The 22,943-nt window shown below is 38.7% G+C and overlaps 2 protein-coding genes across 5 annotated transcripts in view; both read right to left on the reverse strand.

Annotated features, from left to right (window-relative positions):
• Positions 1-11,701, reverse strand: part of Ugt50B3 (UDP-glycosyltransferase family 50 member B3) — a 48,977-nt gene extending 37,276 nt beyond the window's left edge. For 2 of the 4 annotated variants that reach the window (XM_069504008.1, XM_034976959.2), the window contains exon 1: positions 11,563-11,701. Coding sequence is in view for 1 of the 4 variants with exons in the window: in XM_069504007.1 (XP_069360108.1) it covers positions 11,563-11,583 (21 nt within the window). In the remaining 3 variants the exon portion in view is untranslated. Of the gene's footprint in view, positions 1-11,505 lie in introns of all 4 variants that reach the window. The other 2 variants (XM_069504007.1, XM_034976960.2) reach the window with 2 other exon arrangements.
• Positions 11,702-17,320: 5,619 nt separating this feature from the next.
• LOC117989594 (zinc finger protein 83-like) lies at positions 17,321-22,719 on the reverse strand. The gene is made up of 5 exons (XM_034976958.2): positions 22,527-22,719; positions 20,594-21,794; positions 19,976-20,129; positions 19,200-19,346; positions 17,321-18,510 (listed from the first exon to the last, which is right to left on the reverse strand). Exons 1-5 carry the CDS (start codon positions 22,674-22,676, stop codon positions 18,294-18,296), a joined length of 1,869 nt encoding a protein of 622 aa, XP_034832849.1. The 5' UTR covers positions 22,677-22,719; the 3' UTR covers positions 17,321-18,293.
• Positions 22,720-22,943: the final 224 nt, after the last annotated feature.

Genomic DNA, 22,943 nt, shown 5'->3' on the forward strand with positions numbered 1-22,943 from the left:
GTATAGGTACTTAGTAAATAGGGCCTGGGGGCCCCAAACACTTCATACTGAGACAAGAACCGTGCTCAGTAAAGAGTCGGCGAGGGGTTGAGATCATGAATGTTATTTCTTGGACTTGGATCACGAGACAAGGCATGTCGCAATAATTGATCTCAAATCTTTCGCAGCGACGTTTATAAGCGTAGCTAGCTAGAGTGAAATTGTTTAGCGCTTACTTAGCACACTAAAGTTTTTTCTCGTTATTTTGTAACTTACAGAGTCACCGCAATTGCCAAACATTCAGGTGACAGGTGTTATTTTTCGAGGTTAAAATTGATAACTAACGCAGAAGGCCTATTACATCGCTACGATATTGCCCTTGAAAAACCCTAAAACATGTAGTTTTCGATGCAAAAAGGTATAAGCGCTGTTAAAGCCTTGCCTAGAAACAACTAAGAAATAACATAAAATATTTAATATTAAAATAAGTAATGACATAATACACAAATATTTTGTTAGCACAACGTTCGTCGACCGCCGAAGACGAAGCGAAACTCTAAAAAAATTTGTCAATATTTAATATTTGCTCGTTTCTTAGAAGAGATCGGCAAATTAACTGGGTTTACTTACTCGAAAATACCTTTTTTTAAAATGACCTCTAAAATGTTTCAGAAAATTAATGGATTGGGTATAAGTCCCGCAAATTGCTAATACGCATGGCCGCCATTTTAGTGACGTCAGCACTAGACTTAAGTTTCGAGTTGTTGGTACCTACCTATATTTTTATTTCGGCTGACGTCAAAATGACGTCATTTCGATGTTAATGAGACATGGTTCCAGCGCAATAGCATTTTACGGGATAACTACGAGTATATTATTATATTATATTGGATGTTAGGTAGGTATAAGTCCCGCAAATATTTTTTTCAACAAAGTAAGATTACTATACCAAGTGGGGTATCATATGAAAGGGCTTTACTTGTACATTCTAAAACAGTTTTTTATTATTTTAGGCATAATAGTTTTTGGTTTATCGTGCAAAATGTCGATGAAATACGATTGTAGTACGGAACCCTTAGCGCGAGTTTGACTATAGCACTTGGCCGGGGTTTTTTTTACTCGTCATCGCTGGCTTACTACTTAACACGGGTCTCCTCTCAGAATGAAAACGGTTTGACCATAGTCCACCACACTGATCAAGTGCGGATTGGCTGACTTCACACAGCTTTGAGAACATTATAGAATTAATAGAGAAATACCTTCTCTCAGGCATGCAGGTTTCCTCACGATGTTTTCCTATGTAATTTTTATAAACGCACATAACTCTGAAATGTAAGGTGTGTGCCCAGGATCGAACCTCTGACCCTAGAATAAGAGGCCAGGTCCTAAACTATAAACAAGAAGCCAAAATCCAAGCAAAAATCACGTCGATCCGTTGCTCCGATGCGACGTGATTGAAGGACAAACGGACAAAGAAACACACTTTCGCATTTGTAATAGGTAGGTAATAGGTATAGGCAGGTCATGATTGGTCTGTCGAAAACGGCTCAATTTAAATTACTTTCCATGTTTATTTTTAGGGTTCCGTACTGTCAAGAAACCTACAGGGTACTTCCCGTTGACCTAGAATCATGAAGTTTGGCACGTAGGTACGTCTTATAGCTGACATTTGGGGAAAAATCTGAAAACCGTGAATTTAAGGTTAGATCACACAGAAAAAATTAAATTGTGGTCATGAACTAATAATTAGTATTTTCAACTTTCAAAGTGAGATAGCTATATCAAGTGGGGTATCATATGAAAGGTCTTCACCTGTACATTCTAAAACAGATTTTTATTTATTTTTATGCATCATAGTTTTTGAATTATCGTGCAAAATGTTAAAAAAAATACGACTGTAGTACGGAACTCTCATTGCGCGAGCCTCACTCGCACTTGGCCGGTTTTTTAACTCAATGTAAAACAATTCTATTGAAACTAATCACGCCTACTTTATAAGTTTAGATGTAGCTTTACATGTAGATATAAAGTTTACACAACTATAATTACTAAAATACCAAACACACGAACGTACTTACTAGACGTGTTCAAGCTATCTTAGGCAATAAAGTGATGAAAATGTACCCATTTATTGCAAAAACTTAATGATCTAAAGTCGAATTTGTAAATCAACATCTAACGAAATAATGACCGTTTCGTTCAAGCCCTTCAACGAAGATTATTATAATGTATATACGTTAAAGTAGTTCGGATAACTGATAGACGTTGGGGTCCCAAGATGCTGGAACTTGGACGATCTAACCTAGGTTAGATCGTCCAAGTGCTGGAATGGCGAGTGGCGACCTCGTACCGGAAGGCGCAGCGTTGGAAGACCCCCCACTAGGTTAGGGCTGCTGCAACTGGGCAGGGCATAACTGCTGAAAGGACGACCGAGACATCCATCCATAATGTATACTCATACTGTAAATTGTAAAATACAGTTTGTTTGTTGTTAATAAAGGCATTCCGAACCAGTGGTAGATGCATCCGACTATTCGTAAGTACTTGTAAAAGTTTATTCGAATAAAAAAGATTTTTATTTTTATTTTATTTTATTTTAATATGGGGGATATAGATCCCCCCCCCCCCCCCAAGATCAAGATCAAACTGAACCGCTGCGCTGAGTTCAGTCGCGGTGGACACCGTCCAAAATAATCTCGTTTTATCGTTGACGTCGCGTTGACAGCCCCGGTGGACAAACGCCCTAACTGCCAAACCGGGACAACTAACTTACTGACCGGGACACCGGGACACAACGCTTCAGACTGGGACTTGTCCCGGTGTACCATGACGTATGGCCGCCCTACACTAGGTGGACGGACGACATCAGACGAGTCGCAGGGAGCCGCTGGATTCAGAGGCGCAAGACCGTGGCATAATATGGAAGTCCCTACAAGAGACCGATATCCAGTTGTGGACACTTATGTCGGTTGATGATGATGATGATGAATCATAACTAGTACTTAATTAATCATAATTAGAGCCCCAATAGCTCAACGGATAAAGGAGCTGACTGAAATCCGAAAGGGCGGTTCAAACCCCACCCATTGCAGTATAAATTGTCGTACCTACTTACTCCTAGCACAAGCTTTAGGTACGCTTAGTTGGAGGGGACAGTGGAATATTAATCATGATAAACATGGTTAATATTCTTTTAAAAACAAAGAAAAACAAACAAAAGAGTTCAAAAGTAAAACATTGAAAGCTCGATGCAATCTATTTTAATTCCTGGGGGATCAAAACCATCGATCGAATGACAGTCGATAACAATTATAATAGCAAAAAAATACATAGGCACCGGACTACTTACTAGCAGAGCTACTATTATGGGCGGTTTACACGGGCTATGTAGCTAAGCGCTTAGTACTTGTCACTATAATAAGCCTCAATATGACAAAGTAACCGTTTACACGTGTGAGCCAGTAAACGTTATTAGTGACCAGACATTCGAAATGGAGCGACGCCGCCTGATTTTGCGCAGTGTGTTTAAGCAATATTCAAACATTATTATTTCAAGCATGATCGAAGAGCTTGAAAGACAAATATTAAAAAGAAAACGTTTGTGTACAAGACAGTGGTTTCTGCGCAGAGATGAACGGGGCCATTCTGTCAACTTGTCACTAATTACTAACTTGTCAAGCTGTTTACACACGGTCAGCAAGCGACAAGTGCTTAGTAAATCGTGGTGGGGGTATCGACTTGTCGCTTAGTAAATAGGATCGTTTTCTATTCACTTGCACTATTCACAAATACTAATACTAAGCACTAATCAGCGTGTTTACACATGAGGACTTAGTATTACTGACAAGTACTAAGCGCTTAGCTACGAAGTCAGTGTAAACCGCCCATTATGCATTTTACACATGAGAACCTCCTCTTTTTTTCATGTCGGTTAAAGGTACATTGAACTTTTTCGATAATTTGAGAGTAATAGGATCACAGAAAATATTGAATAGATACCTACGTATTTTATGTAGAAATCAAAAAACAATAAATTCTGTACGTACATAAATTCTTAGTACCTATATCCTATAAATATATATGTATATATGTATATATATATATATATTTTTTAAAGAATATTAGCCATGTTAAATTACTAATATTCCCCTTTCCTCTCCAACTAAGCGTCAAGCTTGTGCCAGGAGTAGGTACGACAATAGTGCAACGGGCGGGGTTTGAACCGTCGAACCAGTCGAACTTTCGGTTTTCAGTCCGCTCCTTTACCCGTTGAGCTATTGAGGCTCAACGGGTAAAGGAGAGTATATGACCTTTTGTCGGTCTCATCTACAGAGACAACGCTCTACAAATCTGCTATCTCCTTCTAAAGGTCGATGTACATTACTTTCGGTCGCGTACTGTAGGTATCTATTATTATTTTCCCTTCACGTTGTTAACCGAGTGTAGGTAAACGGGTAGGTACTAGGTACTGTACCTATATGATTTGAGGTTTTACCTGTCCTTGGTGGAAATTTTCCTTACTTGCTAGCTGTTGCTACGTCTTCTACAAATACTGTCAAGGTCAACAGCTTTCACATACCGAAATATATTGCTCCACTCACATTTTTATCAAATACTTATACTTACATAGCAGTTAGCACTGGTTGTATGTAATAAAGAGCGCCCATCCCCTCAAGGGCAGACGCTATGCACAAAGTTCCACTCTGCCAAAGTACCGGACCATTGGGTCAAACAATGTATGGAGGTTTCGTCAAGCACACGTAAATACTTGATGTGTTATAATCCTAATATTGTAATCGTAATACTAGAAATGTGGGATGTTTGTTACTCTTTCACGCCATGTTTTATCGATGCGGATGAAAATGAGGGCATAATCATCTAGTAAAGTAACTTATAGTAAAATTTGTATACCTAACGAAGCAGTTACACTTAGAACCATTACGCACCAACGATATTCGTTGTCCCCTCCTGTCCACCTCCCCCCCCCCCCTGTGGCTACAGGCATGCAGTAGTTATACCTATACATTTATAAAATACATAGGTCGGAAAAAGTCTTATTTGGTTCTACTGACCTATTAAAACAAAAGCGAAACAAATCATGTCTGAAACAATAAAAATCCGTTTTAAATTCCAAGAAAAATTATTATTGGCAACATTATGGCTTTCAAATTCAAAAATAAGTTACTAAATACATAAAGTAGTTTTTTTTTCTCCTAGGTGTGTAACTCGATGTTAAGTGTTCATTCAATTAAAAGGACCACGCAACACGATATTTTAATAAATAACCATTCAATAACTTTTCATGAATTGGTTCTATAATATTTTCCTTTGGGAAAATTGTATTTGCGCCTTCGACTGTTCCAATATTTTTATCTGATTGGTACTAAGTAATTACCTATTAAGTAGGTATTATAGTAGAGATGCCCGCAACTTCGTTAATTTTCCGAGATAAAAGTTGCCTATGTCAATTTCAGGGACGCAAGCTACCCCTGTGCCAAATTCATATAAATGGACCTTTAAGAATCCCATGGGAACTCTTTTATTTTTCGGGATATAAGCAGTCTATACCCGTCCCCGGGATAAGCTACCTCTGTACAGTACGCGGCAGAAAGTAATGTAAATCGACTTTTAGCATATTTATGAGATAGCAGATTTGTAGAGCATTATCTCTGTCCTTGAAACCGACAAAACGTCATATAGGTATGAGTGACAGAGACAACGCTCTACAAAGCCGAAATGTCATTCTAAAGGCCGATGTACATTACTTTCTGCCGCGTACTACACCATATTTCATCAAAATCGGTTAAACTGTTGGGCCGTGAAAAGCCAGACAGACAGGCACACTTTCGCATTTATAGTATTAAAGTATGAGTGCAATGCAATAAAAGTAAATAAAACATTTCCCATCCCCTATTTAGGTACCTACCTAAAAAAACATTTTAAAAACCATTAGCTACGGATCTCTACTTTATGCGTATTCTAAATTCTGATACGCACTTGACCAATTTTTCGTACATTATTGCATATTATCATTGTTATTTATTAAGTAGTTAATGCTGTGATAGCCTAGTGGTTAGGACGTCCGCCTTCTAGTCGGAGGTTGGCGGTTCGATCCCGGGCACCTCTTACTTTTCGAAGTTATGGGCGTTTTAAGTAAAAATGTCACTAAAAACATCGTGAGAAAACCTGCATACCTGAGAGTTCTCCATAATGTTCTCAAAGGTGTGTGAAGTCTACCAATCCGGATATGGCCAAACTTTTCTCACTCTGAGAGGAGACCCGTGCTCTGTAGTGAGCGGGCGATAGGTTAAAGAATTGTCATTTTGTAAGTAGGTAGATACATAAACTAATATTTTAATGTCTGGGTCACAGTGACACCTTGAGAAATGGCTAGATTGAAAACCAGTTCCGATTTGTTAGATTAATAAATCAATATTATCTAAATACGGAAATTAATTAAAGGCAAACCGATTTATGTCCACAAACTGGAAGTTTGAACTTGAATTCAAAAACTGGTTCAATTGTTGAGAAAAATTCCATAGTTTAGCCTCATGAACCTATGTAGCCAAACTAGCGTACCATATGCAAATTATGGAATCAACTCTCTTCGGCGCGGGCAGCGCTGTGTTACCACTAGATTTCAACATAGGGATCAAAGAGTACCTACATCAAATTCTAGAAAAGCCGGCCACTCATTCACGGTTCCTCTTATGTTGCAAATGTATAAGTCCCGAAATTGCTAATGCTCGAGGCCGCCATTTTAGTGACGTCAGCACTAGACTGAAGTTTCGAGCTGATGGTATATTTTATTTCGGCTGACGTCAAAATGACGTCATTTCGATTTTAATGAGACTTGGTTCTAGCGCAATAGCAATTTGCGGGACTTATACATGGGCGGCGAAATATTTAAAATCAGGTGATCCCCTTAATATCATGTTTAAAAGATGCATACTTAAGTACTTAAGTATATTTTTGTGTACAAATTTCTTTTCATTAATTTAGAATTTTAATTAATTGTAGCAATAACACGCAAAAAGAAAACAGTAGGCAGAGAAGCACTTATGTGTTTAAGAAATCTCTATACAAGTGACCCTTGACAGTGGGATAGGTTGTAAAGGAAGAAGAATAAGTACCTACAAAAGATAGCAGACAGGATTTAAGACTCCTCTATTTCCTAGAAAAATTAAAGAAATACCAGGAAAACGAGATGGGGTCAACAGAAAATGTAGATAGGTGTGAAATATTCAAATGTCGAACATGCTTCCACTTGCAGGCTCCATTATGCAATAGTTCTTATAATAATATTACGCAAGAGCTATAAGGTTTGCCGCTCTAGTACCCTAGGAAAAAGCAGGAAATCAGATGTCGACGGATCTAACTGGTTCCTAAGTACCTGTGTTGTTACGTAGTAGGTACATCGATCTGCTCGGCCTGCATCGATTGATGCTGCAATTGCATTCTTAGGGCGACCATAGGTATAAGTCCCGCAAATTGCTATTGCGCTGGAACCATGTCTCATTAACATCGAAATGACGTGATTTTGACGTCAGCCGAAATAAAAATATACCATCAGCTCGAAACTTCAATCTAGTGCTGACGTCACTAAAATGGCGGTTACGCGTATTAGCAAATTGCTTATACGATATTAATTGCTATGACACTAATGACAGTCAACTCACTTGGCTAATGGCCTGGCGACGATACCAATTTGGAAGCGTGGCCACGACCGACCGACTTGTTTAGTAACCTCATTTGGCTATGGTAGGTAGCCAGAGGTAGCCTGCGACGTCGCCATGGCGGCCCAGTGTGTTAGGGCTCTAGATGATAGGTTTCACTTTCCTTACTCCGTGGGTTACGCTTTCAGTTTTGCCATAGTCAATGTTGTATGTAAACTTATACCTACATACACTTATACAACCAAACCGATCACGGATAACCTTTTTTTTTAATAAGAATGGCGAGCAAAGGAGCAGGTGGGTCACCTGATGTTAAGTGATTACCGCCGCCCTTGAACATTTGCATACCAGAGGAATACATTGCTGGCCTTTGAGGAATTTGTTGGTCCGCCCCTTGAATAACCCCATGTTGTAATTTAATGGGAACACCGCCGAAGGGAGTTGACTCCACAATTTGCATGTGCGTGGAAAAAAGGATCGGGCACAACGGGTGGTCGAAGTGCTCCAGACACCTGTGGTGATGGTGGAATTGTTTGTGGTGGCGTGCGATGCGGTTGTAGAAAAAAAAGGGTAGGATGAGATCAAGCAATTCTTCAGAACACTCTTCAATTATACGGAGGCGATAGAACACGCAAAGAGAGCTTACGTCTCTGTGGTGTTCCAAGCTTTCCAAATTTCAACGAGCCGGTTAGTTTGGGATCGTCCACAAGTCGAACAGCCCGTTTTGTTCCTAAGGTATCCGATCTTGGATTCTTTGGGGGTTGTCTGGGAGGTCGTGGGTTCGATCTCGTTTTAAGCAATTAAATATCACTTGCTTTAACAGTGAGGAAAAACATCGTGCGGAAACATGCCTGCCTGAAAATTCTCCATAATGTCTGCCTGAAAATGTCTGAAAATTCTGCCAATCCGCACTTGGCCAGCGTTGCGGACTACAGGCTAATTCTGAGAGGAGATCTCTGCTCAGTAGTAGGCCGGCGATAGGTTGTTAATGATGATGATGATGATGATGACTTATTCTGCATACAATTTTGTCAGATTTAGCTTGAAAACCACACACAGCCCAGTTATCTCAAAATTATCAAAGTTTCAAGTGGTGATTTAGATTAAACTACCTACAGTGCGCCACAGGTTAAGATGGCAATTGGGGTATGAGGCGGGGTGACGCCCCGCACACCCATACGTCACCCACGCTCGCCTGGGCTTAGCGCGGTGGCTGTGCGGGTGTGCGGGGCGTCCCCACCTCGATTGCCATCTCGACCTGTCCCGTACTTTATACCGATAGGACAAGAGCCTCCATTTTCAAAACATCCGTTTTGGTACAAAGTCAAGTCACAAGTTCTGAATTAGTTTTTCCTAAGTTACTATATAACATAACCCAGTTTGTTTTGTTGATTGCTTGCGCGGTCTCTTAGGAAATAATGCTCGTGCTGCGATTGTTTCACTTTTTAGGGTTCCGTACCTCAAAAAGAAAAACGGTACCCTTATAGATCACTTTGTTGTCTGTCTGTCCGTCTGTCTGCCAAGAAACCTACAGGGTACTTCCCGTTGACCTAGAATCATGAACTAGGTCTTATAACAGACATTCAGGGAAAAATCTGAAAACCGTGAATTTGTGATTACATCACACAAAAAAAATTGTGGTCATAAACTAATAATTAGTATTTTCAATATTCGAAGTAAGATAACTATATCAAGTGGGGTATCATATGAAAGGTCTTCATCATCTCTACAGTCCAAAACAGATTTTTATTTATTTTTATGCATCATAGTTTTTGAATTATCGTGCAAAATGTCGAAAAATACGACTGTAGTACGGAACTTTCGTTGCGCGAGCCTGACTCGCATTTGGCCGGTTTTTTGATAGGATAGCTATAATTATAAGTTTCTACTCGTAAAGTTACTCCACCGTCATTAAGTACAAGCTTTAGCCTGCGACTTCGTCTGCGGTACATGCCTATATAATTTACTAGCTTATCCCCGCGACTTCGTCCGCGTGGACTACACAAATTTCAAACCCCTATTTCATCGCCTTATGGGTTAAATTTAAAAAAATATATTTTCTTAGCGGATGTCTGCGTCATAATAGCCTGATCCGTATCAGTTATATCCGTAATAGTTTGAGCTGTGCGTTGATTGATCAGTCAGTCAGTCAATTAGTCAGCTTTTCCTTTTATAGTATAGGTATTTAGATTAGATTAGATTAACCTATCTTGATAAATCACATTTTAAATGGTGAAATAATTAGGTCTTTCGGTATTTGTGTCCGGGATGCAAGTTACCTCTGTGCCTACCACATTATAAGATGATGTCCGCGTTTCTGTGGATTTAGGTTTATCGAAAATCCCGTGGTCCGTCCTGAAATCTTTGATTTTCCAGGATAAAAAGTAGCCTTTATCCTGGAATGCAAGCCATCTCTGTACTAATTTCATCAAAATCGAATTAAACGATGGAATGTGAAAAGCAAACAAACAAACAGATACCTAGGTACTTTTTCACTAAGGGATTTTTATTTTGCGAATAGGTACCTACTTAATAACTTCTCAAATTGATTTAGAAATTAATCGCATAATTGCTGCTCCATTTAGTTCAAAATTCTTATCTGAATTCTGGATTAAGTTGTCTAACTTGACTTGCTGTTGAAAACTTTTAGAAGAGTTTCCGAGCGCTCCCGTACCCTCCACATCAACGAAGTTTGATCCGTCTTTGAATACTTATACCGATCAAACGCCATGTGTTGACACTGGTAGACACACAGAACAGAGGTTGAATTCTTTGTGGGTAGACACCTAATAAACTAATCTGTGGACTGTGTAATTATGGTTTGCCAGAATTATGTACATAAAAGTCTTAAAGTATGTAGTTTCAAAGTTACACGGATTTCATTAATGAATTTAATTGGTTAATCCTGGATATTTCAATCCATACTAATATTTAAAATGCAAAAGTGTATCTGTTTGTCTGTTATGTTTTCATAGGCCATCCTTTAAACTAATTTTAGCAAAATCTGATACAGAGATAGCTTTCATTCCGGAAATGGACTTAGGCTACTTTTTTATTCCGGAAAATCAATGATTTTGAGTCGCAGGCATAATCAGGTTATTTAAAAGTTTGACATTTCTGGCGCCTTTTTCGATGGTGTTTACCATGTTTACATTAGGTACCTTCTTAATTGAAACATAGGCCATCAGTAGGTAATCGAATTTTGGCGACTCGGGTAAATCGGTTAGGTCATAAAAAGGTAGATAAACAAAAAGTTGAATATTATTGGCATCATGTAGGTTGGTAACCGATTGCGAAATATTCACCGGAAAGTTGCAGATCAGTAGGTAAAGTTCAAAAATTCTGGGTTAAGTTGTCTAACTTGGTGTTGAAAACTTTAATTTCGCAACTAGTTAGGAACGGTTTATGCAACGTAGAGTCTGATCGAAGCCGATAAAAAATATTAAGAAAGCGAACGACTAACGAACATTTCGCAGTACTGAAGCGTTTTTCCTTGAGTTTTTTTCCTGTTGGAAACATTTTAGGCTCTAATTTGGTTCTAATTTCATCTTAGTTTAGGAAATGATAAGTTTTTAAGTCTCAATATTGGAATCAAGAGATGATTAAAAATTTATTACCTCGATCTATCGCCGGCTCACTACTAAGCACTTTTAGCCATTCTAAAATAATTACCTACTTTATAGTTTACTTGCGTACCTATTTTATTTGTTAATATATTAAATTTAATAATGAATATTTATTAATTTTTACTAGGACTGAAATTGGTTTCATAAAAATTTAATTTTTTGTTAAGTAGGTACCTAGCTCAGCTAGGATTTAGGTGCCTAAATTAATTAATATTCATAATTACCAGTTAAATATTAAAACCTTTTTAGGAAAAACATCCACAAATATAAACTAAACTCACTTGAATCCACAGCACGTTCATTCAAAAAAAAAATTTAAAAATCCGTTCGATATTGGAATCGATTGCGCGTGCGTTTTTCGCGCGGTACCGACACTGACAGGCTTTAGGTACCACCTCTCACCACTAAAGCCTAGCCATTGCCACGTGTGGCATTGTTGTGTTGACAATTTTCATGCTAATTATGAACTTTTTGCATGATCATACATCATAGTCACGATCGATCATTCCAGTGTTTATTTGAGTAACTGGTTCCAATGAAGTACAAAAGACAACTTAGGTATATGTAGGTACGTCTTTCTTAATAATCACCTTCTTGTTTGTCTCTACCAAGTAGGTATGCACCAAGTGCCTCAATAGCTCAACCAGTAAAGGAGTGGACTGAAAACCGAAAGGTCGACGGTTCAAACCCCGCCCGTTGCACTATTGTCGTACCTACTCCTAGCACAAGCCTGACGCTTAATCGCGGGGATCATCTAGCAGCTTATAAAATTGCGGAGTTGAAGAAGTGTGCGGGACACTTAGTTCTGAATCTGAGAACAAAAGATTTTCAGATACTTTTTAGATTTCAGATTTTTTGATTTATATATGTTTTTTATCTGAGTGAAGACGGGGCGGGTAACTATAATAGGCCTAAATAATATTATGTTTCACTTCCGACCTGGAGCAAGTGGTCTACTCGTACTAATTACACATGACGTCGTAGTTACGCGGCTGAAAGTAATATACATCGACCTTTAGAAGGAGATAGCAGATTTGTAGAGCGTTGTCCTTGTCGTTGAGACCGACAAAACGGCATATAGGTATGAGTGACAGGGCAACGCTCTACAAAGCCCAAATGTCATTCTAAAGGCAGATGAGTACATCGTACAGTAGTGTAGGTACATTGCTTTCGGCCGCGTACTTACTCCCTATAGTACCTACCTATGTAGAGCAAGCTCTAAAATTAGATATATACACAGACCGAAGTATTACCGTTTTTTTTTTTTAATTTATAGACTAGCGCTTGGCTGCGATCAGACCTGGTGGCAAGTGATGATGCAGCCTAAGATGGAGCGCGCTTGCATAGAAGATGCCTATTCACTCTTGACTTCAAGGTACCCATATTATAATTGAAGGGAAAAACTGATGCTGGAAGGGTGTTCCAAATCTTAGCGGTTCGAATCAGAAATGTGGAGGAAAATCGTTTCGTACGTATCCGTGGAATTTCGACTACGTATACGCGTGCATAATGCAAATAGATATATATCTATTTAAAAAAAATCTTTATCGATATCCACCGCATATACCTAGGTACCTACCTACTTAATTTGCGGAAAATTGCATTTACCTTCCTTGTGTGAGGTGAATGCAATTTTCCCATTTAGATTGATTTTGATAGATTGATTTTCCAGAACCAAGTCGTTTTTTGATAAGCAATTTGGTTCTGGTATAATGCTGCTTAGAAACTGTACTTATCTCTATTCTCTGCTTTAATCTCAACTCTCAACTAGATATCTCAACGGTTCAAAGGGTGGAGTAAAAAGAGAAGGGCATTGGTTTGTGGCGACCTAACTATAATATGATTATCAATTATGTGATTATAATATAACTCGGGCTAATGCCCCACCATGACGTCTCATTGATTCCGAGGCCTACTTACGCAACGTTTGTTGACCTCTAGCGTCAATCAGATGTTTTATTTGCAATATATCGTGAACTTTTACAAAATATAGGATTTTTAAAATATTTTTTCACGTTTTTTTGTGGTATCATGTCAGTAACCATCATTACTATCACCCGTCTTCGTTATTGCCAGCGTTCTGGTTACAACCTGTATAAGTAGGTATTTTGTAATTGTGATCTGAAGCCACGGAAGATATTATAGGCATCGATATAAATGACAAGATATGCCCAAGCGAACAAATTTTTTCACGGTTTTGGAACCAAATAAATCAGCGCCAACTCTTAGATACTAATGAACGCACGAACGACCCGTTTGAAATCCAGACGTCACTGAGGTTGCATTGGTGCTAAATAAACATTTTAGGACCAATGAGTCAGTGCCATTTTGCTTGTTCAATGGCCCATATAAGTCAATGATTTATTATTTTTAAGCGACTAGACTCTAGGTTTAAAATACGAGGAAAATGAAAAGTGGGTCGCGAGAATAAGAATGACCTTAGGCAAATTATGAAAATGATGATAGTAGATAAATAATAGGTACGATGTAGGTACAGGTAGGTTAGTAGTAGGTACTCTAGCGTAAATCGTTTAAACTACCTATCGTTTATCATTATAAAATATCTAAGTGTCGTATCTTAAAATGTATTTCCGTGATCAATAAATTAAAAACAAGTAATAAACAAAAACAAGAAAAACAGTAAACCACTAGGTAGTACAAATTTTAAAAAAACGAAAAAACGGCTTTGTTGAAAATTGGGCCTAGCATGACTCACTACTCTACTACAACTCACTTTTTGTCGGAGTATACCCGACAAGTTTCAGATCCGTCCGGGATGAAGATCTGCAATAACCGTTAGGAGATGATCTGGAGCTACCTCCCCCAAACTCAGCCGGCCTCACAGCGTGCCTTGCGCGTCGCAACCCACGTGCCGACATGCGCGTGTCGCGTGCTGAGGCTCATGAATAAGGACTCCAAACAAGTCTGAAACTATTCAGGCATAGTCCGACAAACCAGTTGTAACCAGTCATTATATTGTACCTACCTACTATTATGCACTTATTTCACCACCTAGTGGTTATGGGACGTCCGCCTTCTAATCGGAGATCGGGGGTTTAATCCCGGACCCCACCTCTAACTTTTAAGAGTTATGTGTGTTTTTAAGTAGGTAGGTAATAAAAAGGAAACCTGCATGCCTGAGAGTTCTTCATATTGGTCTCAAAGGTGTGTGAAGTCTGTTAATCCGCACTTGACCAGGGTGGTAGACTATGGCCAAAACCCTTTTCCCTCTTTGAGAGGAGACCCGTGCTCTGTTCGGGCCGGCGCGTTGATCATGATGATGGTTATGTTTTCTGTGGTAACGACCAGTAAGCCGTGATAGCGTAGTGGTTAGACTTCGGTCTCCCATTCGGTGGGTTGACCAAGGTACGATTCCGGGTACGCACTTCTAACGTTTTGAGTTAGGTACGAGTATATATTATGTGCGTTTTAAATAATTAAATATCACTTATTCTAACGGTGGAGGAAAACATCGTGAGAAAACTTGGATGCGAAAGTTCTCCATAATGTTTTCAAAGGTGTTTAGTGGACCTACCTAGATCTATTATATCTAATAGCGTCTATAAAGAGGGAAAAAAGATTCCGTCATGTTGCAACATCTTAGGTAGAAATTCTTAAATGTTGGTTCAATATAAGTACCTAAGTACATTTTCATTATTATATTCATTCATTATTATATTTCAAGGACTGAACTGAAAGTACAATAATAATAATTAAGCAAATTATTTTCCAAGCAAACCGTAATTTCAGTAATTTTCAAGTGACAGGTGATAGATAAAGGACGACAATATGGCTTTCCCTTTTTAAGGTTCCGTACTCAAAGGGTAAAACCATTGAGATAGAATAAAACACATACAAGGGTAAACGAAGCCCAATTAATGTCACTCTGCTGTCTGTCTGTCCGCGTGTCACGGGTCTCCAGCTCGTAGTTTCAGTTCTAAAATTTGGGTAGGTATTTTGTGTAGAACGCCAACACAAAACCGAATATTGAATTAGAAATTCAATCGAAGTATTTGGATGATGATGTATGGAACCCTAAAAGAGACTCAGACTCACGCACCGAGGGTTCCGTACTACGGTCGTATTTTTACATTTTGCACGATAAATCAAAAAACTATTATGCATGAAAATAAATAAAAATCTGTTTTAGAATGTACAAGTAAATCCCTTTCATATGATACCCCAATCTTACTTTGAAAGTTGAAAATGATTATTTGTTCATGAGCACATTTTAATTTTTTTTTTGTGATGTAACCTCAAATTCACGGTTTTGGATTTATTCCTTTACTTGTGCTATACAACCGATGATTCTAGGTCAACTGGTTTTCTTGACATACAGACAGACAACAATGTGATCCTATAAGGGTACCTTTTTCCTTTTTAAGGTACGGAACCCTAAAAACTACCCGTAGATACTTTCGTCACTCGTGATCTACGTAATTTTTAACAGGAACCTAAAAATGTGTTTTAGTTTAGTTTAAAGTTTAAACCATTGCATAAGGTCTAATCAGTTAGAAAGGTGCATTCCGTTGATTAGGTTTAACGATAGCAAGACTCCGACGGACGTACGGACACCGTGGCGTGTTATTTATTACGACTATTATTATAAACTTTCGCTAGACAATTTATAATCACCACCTAGGTACCTACTTAGATGTGAGAGGTCTTAGTACCTGACTACAGTCATCATCATGATCAACCCATCGCTGGCTCACTACAGAGCACGGGTCTCCTCTCAGAGAGAGAAGGGTTTTGGCCATAGTCTATCACGCTGGCCATGTGCGGATTGGTAGACTTCACACGCCTTTGAGAACATTATGTAGAACTCTCAGGCATGCAGGTTTCCTCACGATGTTTTCCTTCACCGTTAAAGTAAGTGATATTTAATTACTTAAAACGCACATTAGAGGTGCGTGCCCGGGATCGAACCCCCGACCCCCGATTAGAAGGCGGACGTCCTAACCACTATGCTATCACAGCTTCTGACTACAGTACGCGACAGAAAATAATGTACTTACAACAGCCTTTGGAATGACATTTCGGCTTTGTAGAGCGTTGTCTCTGTCACTCATACCTATATGAAGCTTTGTTGGTCTCAACGACAGAGACAATACTCTACAAAACCGTTATCTCCTTCTGAAATCTTTTTTTAGTCAAATTAAATACCAGTGGTATTTAATTTGACTAAAAAAAAATTAAGGTAAGTACCTACTCATTTAGCATGACTTAACACATTATTGACTTTTACGTGTTTTCCCTACATAATGACAAAAAACATACTCTAAAATACATAATGAGATCACAATAGCGTATACAGTAAGGTACATAGCGTGAGAAAAATACACATAATTATTGCGCCTGCGCAACGCTACATGGCATAGGTACAGAGGCGGATTAAATGTCGAGAGCGCCCCAGGCAAGCACCTCATAGGCGCCCCTCTAGCAGCCATATTAATTTTATTACAACTTCGAAAGAACGAGGAATTCGTCTCATTGCATACATTGTAGTTTTGAACAGAAACGAAGATATCCGAAGCGCAAACTCTCGCTAATCCAACTCTACATTATCGCGCGCGCCCCTAGGCACCGCACGTGCCTATTTTGCCTTAGGGATAATCCGCCACTGCATTGGTACATACGAGTTCGATTCCAGTTGACGTCAGGCAAAAAGAACTCTCAACCTGAAACTGTTCAGTGGGCGATATTTTGTATGATGGGCGGTGTCTTTTGCGCCGTGAATTAGTTTTGTTTTTCATTTAGATACAAGTTAGCCCTTGACTGCAATATCACCTGGTAGTAAGTGAGGATGCAGTCTAAGATGGTAGCGGGCTAACATGGAAGGGGTATGGCAGTTTTTTATTGAACTCGTACCCCTTTGGTTTCTACACGAGGAACGCTAAATCGCTTGGCGGCACGGCTTTGCCGGTAGGGTTGTAACTAGCCACGGCCGAAGCCTCCCACCACCTCCTAGTTCGTCAATCAAACACTTTTCGTGAACTGTAAGTACTGGATCTGGGTGGAGAAATAAAGCTCGATAAAATTGTTTTAATTTTGTTTTATTTTAAATCACCAACTTTTAACTATTAAAGTATAAAAGTAACCAAAAGAAATATGGACTGTGAACTGACCACAGATAACTGTCGTGAACTACGACACTACGAAGTATAAGTCCCGCAAATTGCTAATACGCGTGGCCGCGATTTTAGTGACGTCAGTACTAGACTGAAGTTTCAATCTAATGGTATATTTTTACCAAAATGACGTCATTTCGATGTTAATGAGACATGGTTTCAGCGCAATAGCAATTTGACTATAATATACACTTTAAACTTACAAGTAAAGGCGGAAACAAATTATCGGACGTGGCTGATAATAAAATGTACACTAAACTGTGTGTACTATTGGACGTCGGACGTAAATAAAATAAAAAGTAACCTTGGGCCGTCTTTGAGCGCTCGGACGTCCGATTGATATCTAGCCCGCTGGATGTTTCTGTCAGCCGAAAACGTCCGGGTAAGTCCGGCCACGTCCCAAACGATTATCCTACCTGTCGCGGCTGTCGGCCGCTGCTTACGGACACGTCCGACAGTTTGTTTCTGCCTTTACTTATTAAACTTAAATAAATCTGTATTGACACTACTTATTTTTGAACACCATGCAACTATAGAACATTTTCAACAGAATATCTTAGATCTAGGTATAAGCTCTTTCTGGAAAATCTACTTTTATAATTTTATAATTTAACTAGCTGACCTGCCCCGGCTTTGCTCGGGTGGAGTTTAGAAAATTGAGGGGAGGTTGAATTAAATTTTTCTCTTCGTAAGAACCATCCTCGTACTTCAACGAATATTATAAAAAAGAATTAGCGAAATCGGTTCAGCTGTTCTCGAGATTTGCGATGAGCAACAGATTTAGTGATTCTTTTTTATATTATAGAGATGAATCTATACTTATTTAATTTAATTTAAAAATTATTTCATCGTAAAATTGTGGCTCTTTCTTGTAATCACAATCACATTTCAACAGAATTACTTATCTTTGTAATTATATCATCATTATTGGTCCCGATTACAGTATAGGAGGGTTTTAAATAGTCCTTATTACCAGCGCCATCTGTCGACGGGTCCTTGGAAACATTCGTTGTTAGTAATTGAGAGTTTATAAAGTGCTCCGAAATGTGTTGACGCAACTCAGCATTGAGACGAAAACTCTCCGTACATTGGGGACATCTGAAAAAAAAAAACATTCATGTACAGTACGCGACAGAAACTAATGGACATCGGCCTTTAGAATGACATTTCGGCTTTGTAGAGCGTTGTCTCTGTCACTCATACCTACATGACGTTTCATCGGTCTCAATGACAGGGACAACGCTCTACAAATCTGCTGTCTCCTTCTAAATTGGCTCTTATGACATGACTCTACCATCGGTTCGGAAAGCAAATTCTATTGAGAAGAGCGGGCAAGAAACTATAAAGGCGGAAACTATCGGACGTGGTTATTCAAGGGGCGGATCAACAAATTCCTCAAAGGCCGGCAACACATTGGCGGTAATACCTTAACATCTGGTGAACCGCTTGCTCGTTTGCTCGCTATATTAAAAAAAATATGTCCGTAAGACAGACAGCTGTGTAGTCGTTTGCAAGAAAAAAAATTATTCAATTAAACTTTTACAAGTATTTTCGAATCGTCAACAGCATCTACCACTGGTTCGGAATGCCTTTCCTACCGAGAAGAACCAGCAAGAAACTCGGCGGTTGCTCGTTCCAAAGATTTGATATACAATATTATGCCTTGTATAAGAAAAGTATTTGCAGTCCTGCGCGTTGCTGCAAGATATCTATCGGACGTCCGAGCGCTCAAGGTTACGTCCGTAACTTACGTCCGTAATTTGTACAGTTCAGTGTAAAGTACTTACTTATAGACCTTGTCCCCCAAGTGTGAGCGGCGATGTTTGACTAGATCGTTGCTCTGGGTAAAGGCGCGCTCACACATGTCGCACCGGTACGGCTTCTCGCCAGTGTGAATGCGGTAATGCCTTTTCAAGTGATCTTTGCAAGTGAATCTGGAAATTGAAATAGGTACCAATATATAAAACGAAAAGGTGACCGACTGACTGATCTATTAACGCACAGCTCCAATTACTGGACGGATCGGGCTGAAATTTGGCATGCAGATGAAAATCAGCGTCCTGCATCTTAAGTGTGTTAATGCATATGATGCAAGACATTATGCTGAGCTGTACATCAGTGGCGAAGGGTGAAAATCTGAAAAAGGGAAGCCGGAAAGGTACCTACCTACCTACTTACCTAAAAGAATATCAGCTGTTCCCCATCGATTAAAGACGCTTTTTGTTTTCAAAACTCGATTTAGAAAAATTACTATCACATCGAATAAGCTAGTCTAAATATATAAAAGGAAAAGGTGACTGACTGACTGAAAGACTGACTGACTGACTGATCTATCAACGCACAGCTTAAACTACTGGACGGATCGGGCTGAAATTTGGCATGCAGATAGCTATTATGACGTAGGCATCCGCTAAGAAAGGATTTTTGAAAATTCAACCCCTAAGGGGGTGAAATAGGGGTTTGAAATTTGTGTAGTCCACGCGGACGAAGTCGCGAGCATAAGCTAGTTGTACTATAAATTAAGTACTTAAGTAAAATTTAGGTATTATTTTTATGCAGGTACCTCATCAAGCAGGTTTCACACTGGTGTGGCTTTAAGCCCAAATGTCGTTCTTTATGCTTGGTCAGTGAGCTGCGCTTGGTAAAGGTCGCTCCACACTGATCGCAAGTGCACGAGCGCTCCCCTGTGTGCGTGATTGTGTGCGATTTTAGTTCCCCTGGAATTTACAAAATACAATGGTTAAAGCTATGGTTATGGGCCTCATAGTCATAAGAAAGTTCAGAGTCACTCAGCAGGCGATGGAGAGAGCTATGCTTAGGAGTTTCTCTATGTGATTAAATCAAAAATGAGGGGATCTGTAGGAGAACCTGAGTAACCATTATATCTCAAAGGGATGCGAATCTGAAGTGGCCATTGATTGTAATGATGATGATGATAAAAAGAATACCACACTACTGTGCAAAGCCCTACCGCCCGGTTAGTTCCGGTACGATGCTGCGTAGAAACTGATAAGGGGTATGGGTTTAATAGAACTGCCATATCCCTTCCAAGTTAGCCCACTTCCATCGTTGACTGCATCATCACTTACCGCCATGTAAGATTACAGTCAACGGCTAACTTATATCGGAATAAAAAAATTATTTACTTTTAAACGCAGTAAAAATTACAAAATTAATTTACCTTTACTAACAAATCTTTTAGGGCAAAACGTGCAAGCAAATTCCTTCAATCCAGTATGCCTCAACATATGCTGATTCAAATTCGTGCTAGAGTTCATTTTCTTACCACAATTTGGACACAGGTACACTTTTTCACGAGTGTGTAACTTTATGTGTGTCGTTAAAGTTGACAAATGAGAGAATCTCTTATGACAGACCGGGCATCCGTGAGGTTTTACCCCTCTGTGTTTATTTACATGTTCTTCTAAGGCATCTTTCGTTGGAAATGCTTTTGGACAAACGTTACATTTGTATGGACAGTTAATCCCATGTTGTATTTCATGTCGTTTTAAGTGACTGAGCTTTTTAAAGATTTTATTGCATTCCTTGCATGATATGATTCGACCTTTCTCCGTATGCTTCCTCATGTGAGCAGAGAGGGAGTTAATACTCTTAAATGCCAACAGACATTTGCTGCATTTAAATTGATCCTTTGGTTCACATAATATATTTGTATCCACGTTTTCCTTAGGTGTAATTATATTCAACAAATCAACATGTGGAAATTGATCTTTATGAATTGTTTTGTGTCTTTTTAAATGGCTCCTTTTCTTAAATACTTTGTTGCATTCTTTACAAGAGTACATTCCATCTTTCTCTTCATGAATTTTCATATGTGTTGACAACAAATTCATTGATTCTAATCTGGAAGAACAAATATTACACGTCAAATCTATATCATTTGACTCATTCTTTACATTTAATTCTAGATTTTCATCATTCATTGTTAAAGCCAAACCATTCTTATTATGTTTTGTATCCATACATGTTTCTTTATTTAAATGTTTCTCTTCATGTTGTTTCAGTTTAGATAGTTTACTAAAATGTTTTTTACAGTAAGCACAACTCAATTTTGGGTTTTCTGGTTTAACCTGTTCATTACACTGTTCAGAATTTTTGTTCTCATCTAGACTTATGTTGTCATTTTCAAAATTTTCTTCACGAGATTCGAATAATATGTTTTCGTGATCAACATTTTCAATTTTAATTTCTATTACATCACCTTCAGAAGACTGATTTTCGTTGATTTCGTTGTTTATTAACATTGCTTCTTTGAGTTTGTCTTCAGCCTTTTGTGCCATTAAGCTGAAGTGCGAAAAAGCTAAGACACTTTTAAAACAATACCTACATATTTGATTTGGGAGGGAGTCATCCTTTTGTATCTGTAAATAAGAAAAGCTTTTAATAATTTAAATACACACACCTCACTACTTTGATAAGTTAACAAAATAATTAAGTCTGATAGTGCAGTTAGCAGATGTCAAATTTACATCTCTGCTATTTGCATCTGAATAGCATAATAGCAAAGAATGACAAAGCATAGAAATATTTGATATGCTATTCAAAGAGTATTGAAATCTCTACCATAGCGGGTGGTGCACATAATATACTCTTATATGCGTTTTCAATTCAATTATAGCTCCGGTCAATCACTGCAGTAGTCAGTGAATCATGATCAACCCATCCGTTAAGCTAGGTACTGTTAAAATAAGTGATACTTAATTGCTTAAAATGCACTTAACTCTGCAGTTAGAGGTGTGTGCTGTGGGTTGAACGCTGATCTCCCGAATAAGAGGCTGACGTCTAAACCTCACTATCACTGCTTAATCACATGACACAGTATGAACCAATCATGAGTCTGTTGATAAACAGACATGAGTATGTGGCCTCAATTTTCGAATGAAAATGGTTAGAAACCCAACTTCTGTGCTTTATCATTCACTGGGTAAGTGGTTACAAATACCTATATGGGAGTGGTAGTGGTTCCCAGTTACGAATCATAAAATCATCAAAATAATCATAAATTATGTAAATTAGTATTACTGCACAAGGCATAGCATTTCAGTTTACTAAATAATATTTCAATTTTAGACATGCTTTTAATATATACTCACGTTTAATTTGGAGCATGATGTAAGCATATCAGCGATGTTTGTGCCCGAGGATTCTATTCTTTCAACAAAGAGATCAAACATCAAAGAATCTTCTTTCAAACAAGTACGACAGCATTTTCTGTACGGGGCGAATTTTACATCGGGAGCCATTAGAATTTAGAACTGCTTTAGACTGTAGCATCAATGGGGCCGATTCTCTAGTACACAATCTCTAAACTAAACTAAATTAACAGCTGGGCGATTGTCTAAAACCTGCATCAATCATTATTACAATCTCAATTGTTCTGATTGGCTGAATTTGTGCCATTCTTGTTGCAACAATGCATTGTGGCCAAAAGTGAGCGAGCATTAACCAATCAGAGATGATTGTGATCGTGACATTGTAGCTGTCAAACAACCGCGGTAGGGCCACAGTAG

This window comes from Maniola hyperantus, chromosome 16 (genome assembly GCF_902806685.2).
Source record: "Maniola hyperantus chromosome 16, iAphHyp1.2, whole genome shotgun sequence".
Taxonomy (NCBI): domain Eukaryota; kingdom Metazoa; phylum Arthropoda; class Insecta; order Lepidoptera; family Nymphalidae; genus Maniola; species Maniola hyperantus.

What these genes read in the sequence shown, in the direction of transcription:
- LOC117989594 (XM_034976958.2), bottom strand. Translation starts at nt 22,676, where the DNA reads ATGGCTCCCGATGTAAAATTCGCCCCGTACAGAAAATGCTGTCGTACT. An exon ending in CATCATGCTCCAAATTAAAC is followed by an intron (nt 21,795 to 22,526) that starts GTGAGTATATAT and finishes TCTTATTTACAG; the next exon opens with ATACAAAAGGATGACTCCCT. An exon ending in TAAAAGATTTGTTAGTAAAG is followed by an intron (nt 20,130 to 20,593) that starts GTAAATTAATTT and finishes TGTAAATTCCAG; the next exon opens with GGGAACTAAAATCGCACACA.